Consider the following 18,924-nt stretch of genomic DNA (forward strand, 5'->3'; position numbering starts at 1 on the left):
CGCAAAGTGGGCATGGGATTCGCAAGAATCCCATCCACTTTGCAATTACTGTAAAACACCGTGATTTTTGCATTTCCAACCCGTGGGGCCACGGCCTTAGGCCAAGATCACATGTGCTGGATTAGCTGCACTCCTTGCAGGTTGTCTCCTGTGAATAACACACAAAAACACCGGAATTGTAGAATTTTGCATAATTTTTATTTAAAATAAAAATGTCATGTTTCAATTCATTGGACTCACATATGAACAAAACAAACAAGAGTGACACATTGGTGCCAGGAGCCACTGGTAAGTCACCATGAAATGGAGGGGTGCTACCGCCATGGCAATCTGTGCTCTGGGGCTGAACCATGCAGCTGAATCCATAGATTAATGCCCCCGTCACATGATAAAAGGCATTGTCCAAGATTAGAAGGGGGGGGGGGGAGTCAAATTTTGTTTCCGCCAAAACCAGCGCTACTATTTACTATGGGTTATGTCTGGTGTTGCAGCTCAGCTCTGGTATAGTGGCAATGGCAGCCATGTATGGGTCTTATTCTATGTAATGGAACCCTTGTGTCACAGCAGTATCCTGTCTATCTATGTCCAGTGTTGGACTGGGTAGGTGGTTTCCAAAATGTCACTACAACTACCGTCTACTTAAGATAAATGATCAATATTAGCAGCCACAGTCCACCATTTATTTATTCCCTATGGATAGAGAATAAATGACTTTCATGGTGTAACCCTTTAATGTAAGGATAGGTCATCAAATTCACAGACCTTGGAAACCCATGTAAGTGATGGGGATAAACTGCAACACCAGACACAACCAATGGACACGATTAGGGGAAGGGACACCCTTTTTCTGATCTTGGAAACCCTCCTTAACTACCAATGAGCCCCAGATGTGCACATTGTGGGGTTAACTTTGTGGGCCTCCCATGCAGTCCTCAGGTGACAGATCTCCTCCGTGCAGGACATGTATTTACAGACAGTGATAGAAGATGGCAGATGTCCGGATCGGCCTGCCGTAAGCCCTTTCCACATAGACAGAAGACTCTACTGTACCTGACGTGTACACAGATAGTAATGCTGAGCTCTGAAGACTAGTCACATGGAGACAAATGTTGGCATAGCGGAGAAGGTTTTGTCTAGACTGCCAGCTCAGATACAGGTGGGTGTTCTCTCATAGTCATTGTGTATTTCTTAGAGCTTTGCAGGAATTTAATAATCTTAAAGAAACACTTTAAATTGATGTTATACCTAGTGTAGGTCTTGAGGGGGCGGAGCATGATACAAAGGTTCAATACACCAGACTGAGAATCCTTGTGTCATGTCTGCCCCATGCTAGAGTGCTTCTGAAAGCAACAGGGTGACTATGGCACAGACCGCTGTGCATCACTGGAGTCATCTAAGGTCACAGTTGCAAATTGCAAGTTAACACGCCACGATTGGAAAAAATTCTAAACTTCGTGTGTGTGTTAGACAAATTCTGTGTAGTCCTAGCCTAAACAAGTTTTCCAGTGTGTGAAAAAATTTTGGCAAATGCTCAGGACGTATTAACATACAGCCCAGGTTCTGCTTTCTGGTTCTTCTGGACAAGCAGAGGATGTCGCTTATCCAGTGACTAGTTGATCAATTGTAGTGCCACACTTGTCCAGTGGTCATATCTGGTATTACAGCTCCGCTCCATTATGGTCCTGACCTGCAATACCACGTACAGCCTGTGCAACAGGACATAAAGAAAGTTTTATGTCCAATAAACTCTGATAGAAATCACATTAAAAGATTTGTTAAAGAGACGCAGATAAAATGGCTTAAAATTAAGCTTCATCCTTTTTAATAGGGAATTGCTATGCAAGCAGCCTCCAATATAAGAGTTCAAATTTAGAGGGAAAATATTTAGTTTTAGCCTTGGAAATAGGGCCACTCTTTTCCATGGGTTGTGTCTGGAATTGCAGTTCACCCCCATTCATGGGAGTGCAGTAACAGAGAAATCCCCATGGCCAAGAGTGGCGCTGTTTCTTAGTGAGGACACCTTTTAATATACAGCAAAACTTCCTCTTAGACACCAAATTGGTTTGAAGTGTGGTCTTCTCCCAGACGATGCCCAGTATGTACAATACACGGTAGAACTGGATATGTGTCACAGGAAATCTGGTCTGGCTAAGGGGGTTGCACTTTACCCAAATTTGTTCCCTTACTTGTGAGAACACCCCCTTCATGAGGCAGGCACTACTGGCAGCAATTTGTATACTGTATCCTAGTTGTCTCTACCTTTTGCAGCCCTGCAGATAGAACCAGTGATATAGGCAGTAGCTAGGCATGAGAAAACCCCTAAAGTGGAACTCGATTTACTTTACATGTGTTGGGGGGAGTGAACATTTTTGTAATATACTTGATTTGTCTAACTTCCTTTTAATAGAAAACAGACTGTAAAGTTCCCATTAGCAATGATCTAAGCACTACCAGGGAGACTGTCCATACACCTAGAGCTGAAGCATTTACCCAAGGGAGAGATGGTCACTTCAAATGGCCGTATCTCCAGTTTTATACCACTTAGAAAAAAAATAAGTATAGTTGAAGTACAGTACTGTACAGTATCGGCAATTCTTTTACAGCTAGTACTTCTATATTAGCATCATATGAAGGTTGAGAATCTCAGCATTTTTTATTTTTTTTAGGTGGTATAAAATCAGAGATACAGCCATTTGAAGTGAACATCTTTCAGCTCTGCATATTCACAATACAACTGTGTACAAACTATCCCTAGCAACAGTTCAGTTAGAGGGCTGTAAGGAAAACGTTACAGCCTGTTTTATAACTATTAGGAAGTTAGATCAGGTAATAAAATATATTACAAACAGTCACCATACCACCCTCGACACAATAGGGAAAAGTAGTTACAAGGTAATCCTTCATAAAAATTTTAATGGGACCCAATACTCACCAAACCGAACCAACACGCTCCCATTCTGACACTGGCCAGGGCTCACTACTTCCTTATCCTTCTTGATAGAAAAGAAATACCATGTAGCCAAGCAGGGTAATCGCTGTGGCCAGTCGTTGGTTAAAGGGGTTTTTCCAGTCCTATTTATTGATGACCTATCCTTAAGAATAGGCCATCAATTGAAGACTGGCAGGGGTTCAACACAGTCCTAGACTGCAGCATTTAGACCAGTGTTGTGACCTCTTCATTGCTTAACAAGCACAGCGCTGTACATTGTATAGTGGCTGTACTTGGTATTGAAGCTCCGCCACAGTCTCTTGAATGTAACTGAGCTGTGAACAGGCCACATGCCCGATAAATATATCACATGGCTTATAGGTCATCAATTAAAGCCCAGAAGATTCCTTTAAAGGGGGTTGCCCACTACAGCAACGTTATTCCCTGGATAAGAGAATAACTTCCAGAACACTAAGGGTCAGACCCCTTCTCAAATTCCCACCAATCAGGAGAATGGGGGAATTTTTTTCCGCGTTCTGAATGAATTGGTGCTCAGGGCAGCGGGCACACTGCTCTATTCATTAAAATAGGAGCTTCCAGAGATGAGACAAACCCTGGATTTTTTTTTTGCTATCTCTGGCATTCCCATTGAAATGAATGGAGTGGTCGGGGAGTGTGCACATCAGTCCCCTCGATCACTGAGGGTCTGGGCTGTCAGATCCCGACACGTATACAAAGAGGATAACTTCCTATTGTGGGAAAACTCTTTTAGGTTGAGGGCCCCCCCTCCTCTGCATCAAGACAGATCCACAGACCGGTGGGGCCCCTGCAGTGTTGGAACAGGAGCAGTGGGAAATCGATGAAATATTTAGGTTTTTTTTGTTTTGTTTTTTTAAACACATTCTGAGACTCTTGTCCCCCACCCCCTCTTGTATATTCAATGCAAGGTCAAAGATGAACCACATGGGAGGCCACAAAGTGAACCAGCTCCTTAGTTGCTGCAAAGAACTCACCCTCTCCACGGAGTAAGACAAGTAACAAATCAGGAAGGATATGATCCCACTTTTTCGCCCACTTTCACAATTTCCACACAAACAATTAAAAAAAAAAAAAAAAAAAAAATCACTAGTGTTAAAAGGGTTAATTGTAGTCCTTAGATCGGAAACCTTGTTCAAAAGTGCAACAGGAATTGCTTTAAGCCCTCCAGCCATCAATCATCAATAGGCACCTCGGGGAGCGTAGCTGAAGCCCATAAGAGGGGGAAGGGGAGCACGGTATTATTAGATCGGCAACCATGATTAGTCTGTTGAAGCACGAGGGGTTAATTGCCTCCCTTGTAGATGATGGGGAGAAAATCCCACCCCCCAAAAAAAAGGTTGCCAAGGTTTACAGCACAGTCCACCCTATACTTATTAGTTTCAATGTTTTCCTTATAAAATATATATAAATAAATAAAAGGTGGAGCCTCATGCAATAGAAAGGGGCGGGGTCTGCTAGGATTACTCATTTCCTTTGATCATCTCTTGAAAAGGGGGGAGGGGAAAGAGAAAAAAAAAATAGAATAGAAACACCTTAGCTCTTGCAAAATTTCCATCAATCCGTCTCGAAGAGGGGACGGTTGGACAGCGTGCATTGGAGAGCGTTGGTCGGCCCCAGTCCTGACATGCAGAGGGCGGCCGCTGGCAAGACAGGCATTGTAAACCAAGTAAAGGCCTCGCTCGTTCTCACTTCCGTTTTTTTGGTCCGTCAGTTATAAATGTTCTTCAGTGCGCCATGGGCTATACTGGCTTCAGTTCCTTTGGACTGCCAGAAGATTATGGATCCTACCACCGTCATACCCCATTCCTGTCAGTTTGTCTGTAGGAGATTCACTGCAACTTTGTACCGAGTTTGCGTTGTCTGCTTCTGGACAAGTCAGGAAAAAAAAAAAAGTACATTTTAATTTTGCTGCTAAGGGCGAGTTCTAGCCAGTATCAGTCTACTTCCCCCCACTGGCAGCTGACAATATAGCTCCTTCTTACTTGCCCTGCTGAAGGCAGTACAGCTGAGAAGACGCCATGTACAGCTAGTCTCTACTCCTATCCTGACAAGTGGGGCAAAAAGCTATTGCCCCGCAGTGAACAGAGGATCACTATGCAGGAACCTGGCTATGGCGAGAGCGACCACCAGCACTCATCAGATAGACGTTCATGTTACTATACACTGTAACCACAATATAAGAGCAGCATGTAAATAAAAACCTTGTTAATTTTGTATGACCTATACCAGGTGATCTGAGGGCTGGGACCCCCACCATTCATGCTAATGAGTAGTGGTCAAGCATGCACACTCTTCTAATCTCCTCAACCAAAGAGATGAATAAAGCAACAATCCGTATGCTTGATGCCGCCCCTTTCAGATGGGGGCAGACATGACCCTCATTCTCATCATCATGGGGATCCCAGTGATTGCACCTTCACGAATCAGAACTAAGGAATTATAAACCTGCTAGCTGCCTGCAGTCACCACTAGGGGGGGTGCAATGGTAGCTGTAAACACTATACAGGTAGCTGCTTTTCAGTTCTATCCATTTCCAGCCACGGACTGTCATGCTGAGAGTTGTAGTTATTGCAGTAGAACAGCTGCAGGCTGGAGATTGCTCTCGTATCATCTTTAATAGGGATTCACACATTGATGACCTATGTGAGAAGTGGGGTCCGACACCTGATCAGCTGTAGGAAGAAGCTGAATCCTCTTCCCTGTGCCAATGACATCATAGTCATCGCTTAAATGGTGCAGGCGCAACTCAGTACCAAAGTGAATGGGGCTGAGCTGCAATACCAGGTTCAGTGATGTGCTTGGTATTCAGTAAAGAGCCTGCAGCGCTCATCCTAATACTGAACCCCCCAGCTGATCATGGGGGGGTCCCGGGCGTCGGTTCCTCACTAATCATATTGATGACATGTCCTAAGAAATGGTTAGCAATATTAAGGCCCCAGAAACCCCCCTTAATGAAGTGCTGTACTTGGCATATTTACCTGGCTTCTGACCGAGTGACTGTGTACTCAAACCACAAGATGTTGGGGATTAGACTGGTGTCACGGATTAGGAAAAATTCTGAGATGGGCCTGCAGGGAAAAGCAGACTACAGTAAGAAAAGAGACATCTTTCCAATATGAATACCATATACAGTATACTTGAGTATAATCCGAGGCCCCTAATTTTACCATAAAAATATGGGAAAACTTATTGACTCGAGTATAAGCCGAGGGGGGAAATGCAAAAGCTACTGGAAAATTTCAAAAATTAAAATAGTCGGAGTTTTTGGGTGCAGTAATTGCTGGGGAAGGGGAGGAGGTGTTTTGGTTGTCTGTCTGCCCCTTCCCTGAGCTTGAGGACTGTTTTTTCTTCCCCCACTTGGAATTCAGTCTGGCTGAATATAGGGGATCTGCAGTGCTCCTATTAACCCCTTTCCAACAGAACAGGAGCACTGCAGATCCCCTATATTCAGTAGACCGGGCACTTTCAGACACAGAGATACCTAATGTGTTTGTGTTTCACAGTCATTTTCTACTTTTTTTTCCCCACTATTTTATTGGAGATTTTATACATTACTATTGCGGCTGGTCATAGACCAGGTCATTTTCCTGACTCGAGTATAAGCCGTGCTGAAAAACTCTGCTTATACTCGAGTATATACGGTAATAATAATGGATCCATACAAGCCTCTACAGTAGTTGCCATTATATGGACTCCCATCATTCCTGGTATATTACATGTATTACCATCTACTGCAATGGTGAGCAATGGCCAGCCCCTTATGCATCTGTGTACAGTATACAGCCCCAAACCCAGGCTGTGCTGCCCAACTTCATAGTCACTGTACATACACTTTTTTGGACTTCTCTGTTTATTTGCTTGTACTGCTTTCCATCAAACACTCTATTCCTGTATAACTGTGCATGCTTTCAGATATTTTGTTACACCAGCCTGATGAAGAGACCTGAGTAGTCTGGAAAGCTCGCAATCTGTCATCATTTTTTGTTAGCCATTAAAAAAGGCATCAACTACTGAGGACTCTCAATATTTACATGTACATACACTGTTATATGTCACACAGACTGCGGCGCTGTGATCCCTTCTGCAGTGGACGGCTACTAGTACATGTATAGTTACTAGCCATAGTGTACCGGCTGCAGGTACTCACTAGGCTGTGTCTGTATCCAGCCCTATAATGGAGGAGCAGCCACCTCTGTGCTGTACATGAGGGGCCCAGGATACTCAGACTATGCAGTGATAATAACAGCAGGAGACTCGCTGGCACCTACATGGAGATCTCCAATACAAGTTTTATATGTGACAACTGTGACATAATCCAGAATAATCTGATAATCCACTACAAGAATAACAGGATTAAACAATCTGCTCTGTAGTGGCAGGTCACTCCTCTAACGAAGGATGAGCTGATGACCACTTGGCTAATATTCGGAGATGTGGATCTTTTTCGCCAGTGTTTCTCACAGAAAGTCCAGAGTTTTCCTCTGCAGATCTTCTGCCCCTATTATACCAATACGGGAAGTGCAGGGTTTCCATAGCTATAATAGACATGCTGCAATTTTCGAAAACACAAACATTTTTAAAAAAAGCAGCTTTTCTGTTGCGGAATTTTTTCTGCAATGTGTGGAAGAGATTAGCCAGAATCCCATCCACTATGCAGGGACTGTAAAACGGAGTAGTTTTGCCACAGCCAAAAAGCTGCGTTTTCTAACTTTAGGTTAGGTCATCAATTGAAGATCCAACATCCAGGACTCTTCAGCTCTCCAAGTACCGCTTCCACTTTACAGCGCACGTTATGTCATATTCATCGGTCACGTTTCCGCAGCTCAGGCCCATTCAAGTGAATGGGCTGAGCTGCAATACCTAACATAGCCACTATGCAATGCATGGTGCCATGCTTAGCTCAATCAAACTCTTTGGGCTCTTCAAATATTTGATCACTGAGAGTCCCTTTGTCACACCCACACTGATCCTCAGTTGATAACCTTTAACGTGCATGTATATATAGGCAACCAACATGTTCTTATTGCTCCTGTGCACCTATTTGGTGTATACAGCTCCTATGCAGACGTATGAGTCTTTAGCAGGGGTGGGCAATTAATTTTCTCATGGGGCCGCATAAGAAATTGAAACTAGGGGGCCACACGGTGGCTCAGTGGTTAGCACTGCAGCCTTGCAGCGCTGGAGTCCTGGTGTTCAAATCCCGCCAAGGGCAAAAAACCATCTGCAAGGAGTTTGTATGTTCTCCACGTGTTTGCATGGATTTCCATCCCATATTCCAAAAGACATAATGATAGGGAAAACTGTACATTGTGAGCTCTATGTGGGGCTCACAATCTACATAAGAAAAAAAAAAGAAATTGAAACTATTCTAGAGGGCCATGCGTGTCACGGCAAATTTAGCTCCACCCGCTTCTGCCCATTCTCAATCATCTTTTCACGTGCCGCCACAAAGTATAATCCTCTACAGTCACCCGTACATTATATGCCCACATTATAATGTTCCCTTCCAACTGCCCCACAGTATTAAGTCCCTCTCCTGGTGCCCCAGTTTAAACTGGTGGAAACTAGAGGGGACATTAAACTCGGGCAGCTAGAAGCAACAATTATATACAACAACATAAGGGTAGCTGGAGGGTGACATTAAACTGGGGGCAACTAGAGGCAGACAGGTCCCCCTACAGCTACCTGCACGGTTTAATGCCCCCTACAGTTGTCCCCAATTTAATGTACCCCCCGTTTAAGTGCCCCCTTCATCTACCCCCAGTTTCATGTCCCCGCTCCATTTCTCTACCAGTTTCATATCCCCTTTCATCTGCCTCATTTCATGTCCCCCCTCAATCTCTCCCTCAGTTTCATGTCCCCCCGTATAACATTCCCCCCTCCATCTGTGCCCCCAGTATAACATTCCCCCCTCCATATCTGCCCCCAGTATAACATTCCTCCTCCAGATCTGCCCCCAGTATAACATTACACCTCCATCTCTGCCCAGTATAACATTCCCCTTCCATCTCTGCCCCCAGTATAACATTCCCCTTTCGTCTCTGTCCCCAGTATAACATTCCCCTTCCATCTCTGCCTCTAGGTTACTGACCCACAGACAGACACACTCTCCACCCTGCATCTCACATCACCCCTCCCTCCCCTCTCAGTACCTTAGGACACACACCACATGTCTCCATCTTGTTGCACTGTCCTGCCGGCACTAAGACACGCCTCCCTAGTCAAGCTATGCGGGCCGGACTGAATCAGTCAGGGGTCCGGATCTGGCCCACGGACGGTACATTGCCCAGATCTGGTCTTTAGGGTCACATCCTGCAGTCACTCTGTTACGCCCTTCCATCAGCCCCAAGATGTCCATTCACACAGGTATACAATATAATGTGTTAAAGGAACACTCCGCACAATAATGATATAAAGTGTTATGCCTAGTACAGGGCTGGAGAGACTCAAAAACATTAAAGGGGTTGGACCAAGTTTTACTGTTAATAACATGTTGATCTGTGGGGGTCTGACCATGAGAACAGGGAGTAGGGGAGGGTCACTTCAGACAGCTATATCTCGGGTGCTATAAAACATAGAATCTTGATTTTGGTGTCATATGAAGGAGGATTCTCTGCTTTCAGGTGACACTAAGGCTGCAGCTATCTATATTATTTCCAGAGATATCACTGGTTGAATTCACAGTTGGGATTGGGATGTATATAGCTGCATAGAAATATCTTAATCCTGACTGTCTTCAACCAGTGAGATCTCTGGACATAATAAAATATATGTTTGAGAAATTCTCCAGACGTTGGAGCTGAAATATTGGACATGTAAGAAATCCCACTAGACTTGGTGAATTTATCTTTGGAGCGCTGCCTACTACTAATATTATTGTTGGAAATAATTAGACATGAGTGAGTAGTATTCCATCAAATACCTCCAAAATATAACTGATTGAAGTGAATCCTCCCCTCCCCTCGTTTTCTCTACCTGTTACACAGTCCCATACTCCAGACACAGTAACATTCAGTGAGAGGCAGAAACAGCTCTCAATACAGAAACAAGGGAAAGAGGAAAACAATGCCGGATTTCACAGAAAGGAGCCAAAGTGTGTTAATAAAGTAGGTTACAAAATGTATTAATGATACGAATACTGCTTAAAAAAGGAGTTTGTAACTTTAGGCATGCTTTAATGCTTATTTTATAATCTAAACTTACCAGGATGCAATTCTAGGAAACAACGGGGTAAAAATCTCCTGGGTGATGGCAAACCATGCTATAGCCAAGATGCTCCCTGCCACCGCTCCATATGTGACCTGACTCCAACTGTGATACATTAGATACACTCTGCAGGAGAATCAGAGACTGTTATCACAAGATGTAACACTCAGTACTTATCTATGTAACACAATACAAGGCGTAGTACATACCGACTATACGAGACTAGACATGCAGCTGTAAGGAGACAAAGTGACAGTACATGGCGCCAGAGCAAGTCCAGGAACCGAGCATTGTTTGTCTGGTGCATCCTGGAGAGCAAAAACACAAGATGAAATCTGAAGAGCGTAATACTGCTTAAAGGACAAGTACTATCCTTTACACATTCTGCCACTGGTGCACCCTTCTGATACACAGCCTGCATGATATGCCCTCTCTCATGACCCCTCCAAACTCTAATCTGCACTGTACAACCTCAGAACTGGAACACAGAAGCAGCAGAACAGCCAGCTATGTGAAGGAGTTGCACAGACTCTACCACACCACACCAGTAGAAAATTATTAATGAAAACTATTTAAATTAAAACTAATTAAATTATTAAAAGAAAATGTCATCAATCCGCTACCTGGCTATGAGGAGCTCTACTTAGACAACCACCCCACATACAGCCCAAGTGAGGCAGCTGTCTCAAAAGTGGGGATATACAACCCGTGAGGCCCAATATACAGTGTTATTGATGTTTCTCACCTCAAGTATAGGAAGAGGAATGAATACACAGAGAAGAACCACATGAACTGTGAATGACTTGAAGGCATCCCATACTCTGTGGTGACTGTTGTGTGCGTTCCTGTGAGAAGCAAAATAGAGCAAAATGAGACAAGGAGACACAATGACCCAAACCCTTCTAATGTTTACCTTACAAACCCTATCCCTTCTGACTCTTATATGATTGATCCTACTTACCCCAACCCAAATGACCCTAACCTTACTAACCCCAACAGTACTGCTCCGGACCTTATCAATCCTACTAACCCTGATCTGTCCAAACCCAACCCTGTAGACTCTTACCTTAATAAAACTCTACTTCCCCTGGCATTATAAAATCTAACCCGAAAAACCATTATTAATCCTACTAACTTTAATGCACCTAAACCTATAAACCCTGGACTTTCTAACCCTACAGACCCTGGCCTTACTAATTCCACAAAGCCTAACCTAACCCCAAGTTACTTCGGGTCACCCAGAATAATGGCTGTCCTGCTGGCCCCAGCTGTGATCCTGCTACAAAACAATCCCCTACAATCCCATTGTGCTGTAGAGAATCTTACAATACCCCTATAGGCAGGAACGATGATAAGGTACACAGTCATCCATGAAGCACTCACTTACCTTCACATGGCCGCGCCTCTCTTACAATGTTCTTAATTAACCAGTTCACGCCTTCATTCATTACCAAACCCCCCAGAAAGGAAATCTGGAAGACAGAAAGACAATGAGACGTGACCCGGAAACTACACACCTCTAGCATTAAAGGGGAGGGGGGTGTCATAGGCTCTAACCGTGTGAAGTTCTCTCTTGAATATGATGAGAGTCACAAAACTGATGAGAATGACGACTGGTCCCAGGCTGAGGTAGGCCAGCAGCTGCCCGTAGACGTCTCCTAGATGAAGGGGAGCACAAATATAAGATATAATGGTGAGAAACAGTCTAGGGGTGAGCTATAGCAATGGCCAACACAGACAGGTTTACAATGTGACGTGCCCGATAATCATTATTGGCTGGAGAGGGAATGGAGAGCTGCCACTAACAAGGGCACAAACTCTATCCACCGATATATTGGGGCATTTGCATCAAAAGTACCTTAGCCACACCCGCCTTGGAGGACTGTACACAATCATCTATGCCCATGGAATATGAATGTAGAAGAGGGGCTGTCCTGCTGAGATATTCCCTTTTACGGAGTCTTACCTGCCTTATCTGGGGCATGTCCTAATATAAAGGAAATTTCTAAGATAGGTCATCAACATCATATCTGTGAGGGTAGGACACCTGGGACCTCCACTGATCAGCCACTTGAGTGAACACTACTTCCGAGGCACAGGCCAGTGATGTCATATTCATCAGTCACATGGTATGGAAGCAGCTAAGTCCCATTCAACTGAATGGACCAACCTGCAATGCCAAGCACAGCCAGTATACAATGTACGGTGCTGTGCTTAATATTCAGCAAAGAGGCCGCAACACTCTCCCAAACAATGGTGATCAGCATCCATCTCAGGCGTCAGACCCCTACGAATCACATTTTGATGACTTATCTTAAGGACCCCTTTAAAAGGAGTCTGTTCTAGTCAGTGTCATTAATGGTCCTCATCCTCTGTTAGGGCCTAGGGCCCCTTCCCAATTAGGTTAAAGGAGTTGCCCAGCAGATAACTTTATTTATTTTACAACAGGCTTGGAATCTGTTAAAAAACTAAAAGAAGCAATGTTCGCTGATTCCCCCATTGTTCCTGTCCGGTCATTACCCAGGTCCCCTGCTAGTCTCTACTTACTGGTTTTTTTTGACACACAGGAAATTCTGCTCAGCCAATCACTGGCCGTGTATGTCATGGCTACAGCCAGCAGTTGCCAGTGCAATATTTCATGTGTGTCCAGAGGGATCAGGAAATAGAGACCAGCAGGGAACCTGGTGGTCAGGACAGCCAGGGGAATTAGCAAGGTGAGTTTATCTTTTAATTTTTTTTTAACCCTTTCTGAGCCTCCTGCAGAACAACCCATAGCTGGTGACCTATTTACCGGAAAACTCTGTCCACTCCAATACACAGCAGGCAAAAGCGCCCTCTTCAGGTCTGGAGAGGACATCACTGGTTAAATTACCGGCATCATATAAAAGTGACTTATTTAGTTGCAGCACAGAGAAACAACCTCATGAATAATTGAGGCCGGCAGTTTTGCTGAGCCATTAAAAACCACATGAAATATTCAGGGAAACCACAGAGCAGAAGCATCCAGATGAGAGAAATGTGGTCAGATACAGTCTGTGCGGAAGAGGTCAAATCCTGCACGAAACCAGGGGATCCCTACAAGACGGCAAGGAAATCAGAAGGAATATATATATTTATTGACTCGTTGGTCCCCAGCCAGACGCAGAGCTCAGGAGACAGACAACCCCGTCCCCAAGACAGCCCAGATCTATAGAGAAAAGGGGTCAGGTGACTGCAGAACCAGACTAGACCGGGTGTGCAAGTCTTCTGGATGTACGGTACCTTGGTCTGCACGGGAGCTGCATACACCAACACTTTTTGCAAAGTTGCTTCTTATGGTTCTTTAGCATCTGATTGGTGAGGGTCTGACACCCAACACCCCCACCAAAGGTGCTTGGACAAGGGCTGCTACCTATCCACTGCTCACCATGAACAGCGCCGTGAATTGCATAGTGGCTGTGATATCTCATATTGCAACTCAGCCCCATTTATTTGAATAGGACTGAGCTGCAAATAGACCATGTGACTCAGGAAAGTGACATCACTGGTCTGTGAAGCAGAAATGGTGCTCTCTCCAGCACCTTTTAGACAGCTGGAGTACTTATTCCCCTATAAGAGGTTTGTGGGGAAAGCCCTTTAATATAGTGAAAAGGGATGAGCTGCAATACCAGACACAGCCCACAGGGAACAGTGACGCCACTTTATTTTCTTAGACAATTTTAAGGTCTCTTCCCACAGTGCCACATGTAAATATACTTTAATTTTATTTTTTTTACTGAAGACACTTTTTCCATTTACAGGGGCCGGTTGCTCTTGAACATGACTTGTGTATGGCTGCACAGCCCAAACGGAAAGCGACCCAGGCAGCTGACTGATAAGACATGACTCAGTTACCGGCTCTTTCCTTCTTGTACTAGGAGATAGCCAAGACCAAAGGAAGAAACAGAACTTGATGAACTGGCATATAACCAAGGAGCCGCGTCCTAGATCATCTTATATTATAGTCTCGGCTGCCGGGTTATTTGCCCCACGCACAGGGGATAGATTTGCAAGTCAAATCTCTGTCTCTTCAGTGATGGAATTGCTTTCCTATATTTAAAAGGATTTTCCAGGACTTTGATATTAATAACCTGTTCTTAGGACAGGTCATTGATCAAAGACTGGTGAGGGTCCGACAGTCGGGCCCACCCCCACTGATCAGCTGTTTGAAGAGAGAACAGTGCTCCTTGGAATGCAAATACCACTATACACATACAACTGATGAATGTGACATAATATGGAAAGTGAGCAGTTCTGTCCCATTGAAGGGAATGGAGGAGAGCTGTGATACCAAGCACAATCACTATACAATGTACAGCGCTGCGTTTGGTTTTCAGCTGATAGGGGCTAAATGTCTAATTGTTGGGGGTCTGACTGATGGGACTCTAGCAACCCCAAAGTCCTACATCATGACCACCACTTCATTCACTTCTAAGGGACTGATTGAGAATGTTACTCCATTTCCATTGATCCCATAGCAGTGAATGGGGCAGTGATCCTGTATGTGCCCGACTGCTCTATCTGCAAAGAGGACCCCATCCTCAAGATGGCTGGGTGTCCCAAACCTCAGACCCACAGCAATCATATCCCCGATAGATAAGGAAAACCTGATATTTGTAGGAAAATCCCTTTAAATGAAATACTGGAGGAAACAGCTATCAGACAGCTATCTGACTGACTTCTACATAATATCAGTGGCCGTCTTTATACACAGGGAGAGGGCTCACAGCGGGTCCATGTGAACACCACCCATGATTTACAGAAGGGGGTCTGCTAGCCATGCACTGCGCCATATGGTAAGTAGGCTCCATACCGCCCTCTAGGGTCAGACCTGTAGTGAGGTGGTGGTGGTCATACATAAGGCCACAAGTTACAATGGGGTGTGGTCACACGATGGCTACATGTAAACAATACAAACAACGTACAATCCAGAAATTGAGTTCAGGATTTGTACTGACAATTTAAAGAACAGTCCACAAAGTCAAAAAATGTCCTAAATCATAGAAGGAACATGGTAGAGACACATCCCCCACCTTGTGGAGCTATGCAACACCCATGCATCATAACCACACATGGACTGTGCACCATTGTGTCCGCCATGATATGCAGCCTAAACCCACACACCAGGTACAGGCACTAAGTGCGCCGCGCATGCGTCCTGGCCCGCCACACTATTTAGCATCTGCTTCAGCCCGACTGCGCATGCGTACAACCCAGACAGTCCCGTAAAGGGATCACAATATCGCCATTAAATCTTTCCTCAAACCAATCTCAATCAGCCGTCCGCAAGCGAAGGCGTCAAAACGGGAAGAGCGTCATTTACCTGCAGGATATTCAACGTGAGTAAAGGAAACCGGGCGCCATTGAGCTGAGAGCGAGCACTGTTCTACAGCCGCCATCTTACCCGGATACCGGGCGTTTGGAAACGGTAGTGGCTGGTTCCCATCCTCTAGAAGGACCTTGATGACGTCGCGGTCACATGACCGAGATTTCAGTCTACCACGTGATCGCTCTGTGGCGAAGCTTTGGGCAGTGAGCGGGAAGTTCAAAATAGGAGGGACGGACTGAGCGCTGTGCGTGAGGGGAGAGCTGTGTGTGATGGCAATGCTGTGCGGGTTGTGTGAGGGGAGAGCTGTGTGTGAGGGGAGAGCTGTGCGGGTTGTGTGAGGGGAGAGCTGTGCGGGTTGTGTGAGGGGAGAGCTGTGTGTGAGGGGAGAGCTGTGCGGGTTGTGTGAGGGGAGAGCTGTGCGGGTTGTGTGAGGGGAGAGCTGTGCGGGTTGTGTGAGGGGAGAGCTGTGCGGGTTGTGTGAGGGGAGAGCTGTGCGGGTTGTGTGAGGGGAGAGCTGTGCGGGTTGTGTGAGGGGAGAGTCACCCCCAAACCCCAGTACTAAACCGAACGTACACTCAGCAAAGCATAAACCGAGTTCAATACAATTACCTTCTCTATCTAATCCAGTAATAATGAGCTAGTCATCGTGTCCTACGTAATGGCCGCCATAGACATGTGACATGAAGCCATTGTAGATGATGTATACCAGACCAAAGCAAAATTTCGAAGCCCTTTTTTTTTTTTTTTTTTTTTTTTTTTTTTGGTGTGGGGGGGGGGGGGGTTGAATGTTGTATTCCTCCCTCGATAGACTCTTTAGGCTACATATGTGAGCTCCAAACGTGACCCAAGACTGCCATGTTGTCTAGCAACTCCCTGATTAATCTAAGTAAATCGAGTTGCACTGTGACCCTGAGGGTGCAATGACTTCTTGGTGCTAAAATCCTATGGCAGCCTCTAATACATTCCCTTTTGTTAGCACTTACCTCTTGTATAGGGGAGTCGCGGACTCATCAGCGTATAAGAGCACTGATCTGACCTCTATGGGCTGCTCCGATCACTGACTACTGTATAAGGTTAAGGCTCTATGTAGTGGGCCGTAATAAAAAACGCTGCGAGGAAAACCCGCGCCGGGAACACATAGTAGTTTATCCCACAACATTTTTCACGGTCTTTCGAGGTTCCCTCTGCGGACATTCTGCTTCCATTACTCCTGTAGGGAAACCGCTAGCGATTCTGCAGGTATAACTAGCGTATTGTGATTTCCAAAACCGTTGCGTTTTGGAAAATGTAGCATGTTTGCTGCACGTATTTTTCTGCAATGCAGTGACTGTAAAATGTCATGGTTTTTAGCGTGGCATTTATGCCACTTGGGGCCCTGACCTAAGGCGGCTTTAGGAGCGACACCAAGCCCTGAGGGGAGTGACGGCCCATGAGGAGTAGAGCGTGCCAGCTGAACGTCCTATGGAGGTGTGTGGCACTTCCCAAGACCTTAGACATATTAGTTATTGGCTGGCGGATGGGTGTGTACGTGGCTCTAGATGTTATTGGTTATGATATCACTGGGGGGGAGTGGTTTAGCCCTATATAAGGGTGAAATCAAGCAGTCTAATCACTGCTGTCATCAGAGTGGTCACGCCCTGTCACCGCCATGTATAGCACCTCTATGGGCGGTACAAAAGCAGTTTTTGCCGCTACATACATTTTGTGCATCATAATCCCTGGTGATTGGATAAGAAACGCATAGGATGATTCATTTTATAGTCTAGTCAGTATAGGGTGCATAGGTGGAGTGTTACCGCAGCATCTAACCTTAGCCCCGGATCTTGTTGGCATCAGGTGACACAGGCTGACATTTATTTAGTTCGCTGCATATAATATACATTTATAACCCCTCCTATTTTACTCCTGCTGTGTTGTTTTGGAGGTTGGATATCAGCTTTTTATGCCAAGAGTATACCTGAGCTGGCAGGAATACCCACCACACCGAATCCCTGCTGCGTGTAGCCGCTTGATGCAAGGGTGCTTTGTTTGCCCTTATTAAATTTTTAAAAATTTATCCTATTAAAACATATTCTTTATCAGTGTCATCAAACCATCTTGTCTGTGAAAAGTTCCTAATTTTGGAGACTTGTGAAATGATTCTGTGAAAATTAGCAGCCCGAGACACAATGTGACTCCATTCATGTACATTAGTCAGGGAATCACAGGGCGACACGCCAATTTTTGAGTGTGTTGGGAGATGCAGCCAGTCGCCATGTAGCCCTAGCTATAAGGATAGGGTGCCATGTGACAGATATTTGGCGCGGTGTTGCTCACAATGATTATGAAGTTGAATAACCTTGTGCGTGAACCAACAATGAGGCATTTCTTAGGATTTTTGCTTGATTTATTGACTACAACTATGATTTTCACAGCAATTTTTCCCTTTTTTTGTCGGTAAATTTTTAATATCAGTCTATGCTGCCATAATTGGCACCAAAATTATCAAATTTAGCTCCTCTTCTTTTTGGGGGGAAAAAATGCCAAAAGCAGGGTTTCAAAAATAGAGAAATTAGCGTGACTTACCTATTCTTATCCCAGTGCTCCAGTGATGACATCGTTGACCTGTCCACATGGCCAATCACCGGCCTTGGCGTTCACGTGAGGTAATTAATGCTCCAAAAGACTGCGTTTGCAACGAAGATGGACTCGACTAAGGCGTCATACACAAAACCATGTGCAGTTAGTGTGATAGCCGTGTTTTTCATTCACTTCTATGGTCCCATACACACAACCGTGTATTTTACGGTCCGATAAATGGGGCTGTGAGCAAAACTCAGTACAGGTCCTATCCCCGTCTGTTTTGTAGACCGTGCTCACTGACCCAAATGTAGCATGGCCAGCACACAGATGACATTAATCACGGCTTGGCGCTATACATGCACATGTGTGCATGTTGCCTAAGGCCGAGTTCGAGTCTGTCCTGGAGACTCCATTGCAGTGACTGCTAAAAATTGCCGGACTAAAAAAGGGCTGTAAATCCGATTTACTTAATCCAGTAGTTTCAGGTTAAAATGGACACCCGATAGTCCCCATTATTGTCAATAGGGTCCATCAGTCACTGTAGATGTCCACGGACCAGGACAATGGACACCCAGGTACAGATGTGAACATGGCATCAAGTTGCAGAAACCTTTTTTAGATACCAGAATTCTACAGTGCATACGGTATCTTCGCGGTACAGACTGATATAGTCACCTATGTTGGCAGTACTGGCGCTTGCTTCATGTCACCTTTACATTTACAAAACACAGGCATTGTCCCAAAGAGCGCTGATGTGGGGATAAGTATAGGGAATGAGGAAGGGGAATCAAACATGTCATGGTGTCAAACTGCAGCGAGTGTGGAGTCTGTAACAAGTGAC

The 18,924-nt window shown here is 45.0% G+C and overlaps 1 protein-coding gene across 1 annotated transcript; it reads right to left on the reverse strand.

Annotated features, from left to right (window-relative positions):
- Window positions 1-169: 169 nt before the first annotated feature.
- On the reverse strand, window positions 170-15,643 carry DOLPP1 (dolichyldiphosphatase 1). Its single transcript, XM_075259970.1, has 8 exons — window positions 15,516-15,643; window positions 11,732-11,832; window positions 11,562-11,646; window positions 10,920-11,019; window positions 10,384-10,482; window positions 10,172-10,300; window positions 5,947-6,036; window positions 170-4,834 (listed from the first exon to the last, which is right to left on the reverse strand). Exons 1-8 carry the CDS (start codon window positions 15,589-15,591, stop codon window positions 4,798-4,800), a joined length of 717 nt encoding a protein of 238 aa, XP_075116071.1. The 5' UTR covers window positions 15,592-15,643; the 3' UTR covers window positions 170-4,797.
- Window positions 15,644-18,924: the final 3,281 nt, after the last annotated feature.

Source organism: Leptodactylus fuscus, chromosome 11 (genome assembly GCF_031893055.1).
Source record: "Leptodactylus fuscus isolate aLepFus1 chromosome 11, aLepFus1.hap2, whole genome shotgun sequence".
Lineage (NCBI taxonomy): Eukaryota > Metazoa > Chordata > Amphibia > Anura > Leptodactylidae > Leptodactylus > Leptodactylus fuscus.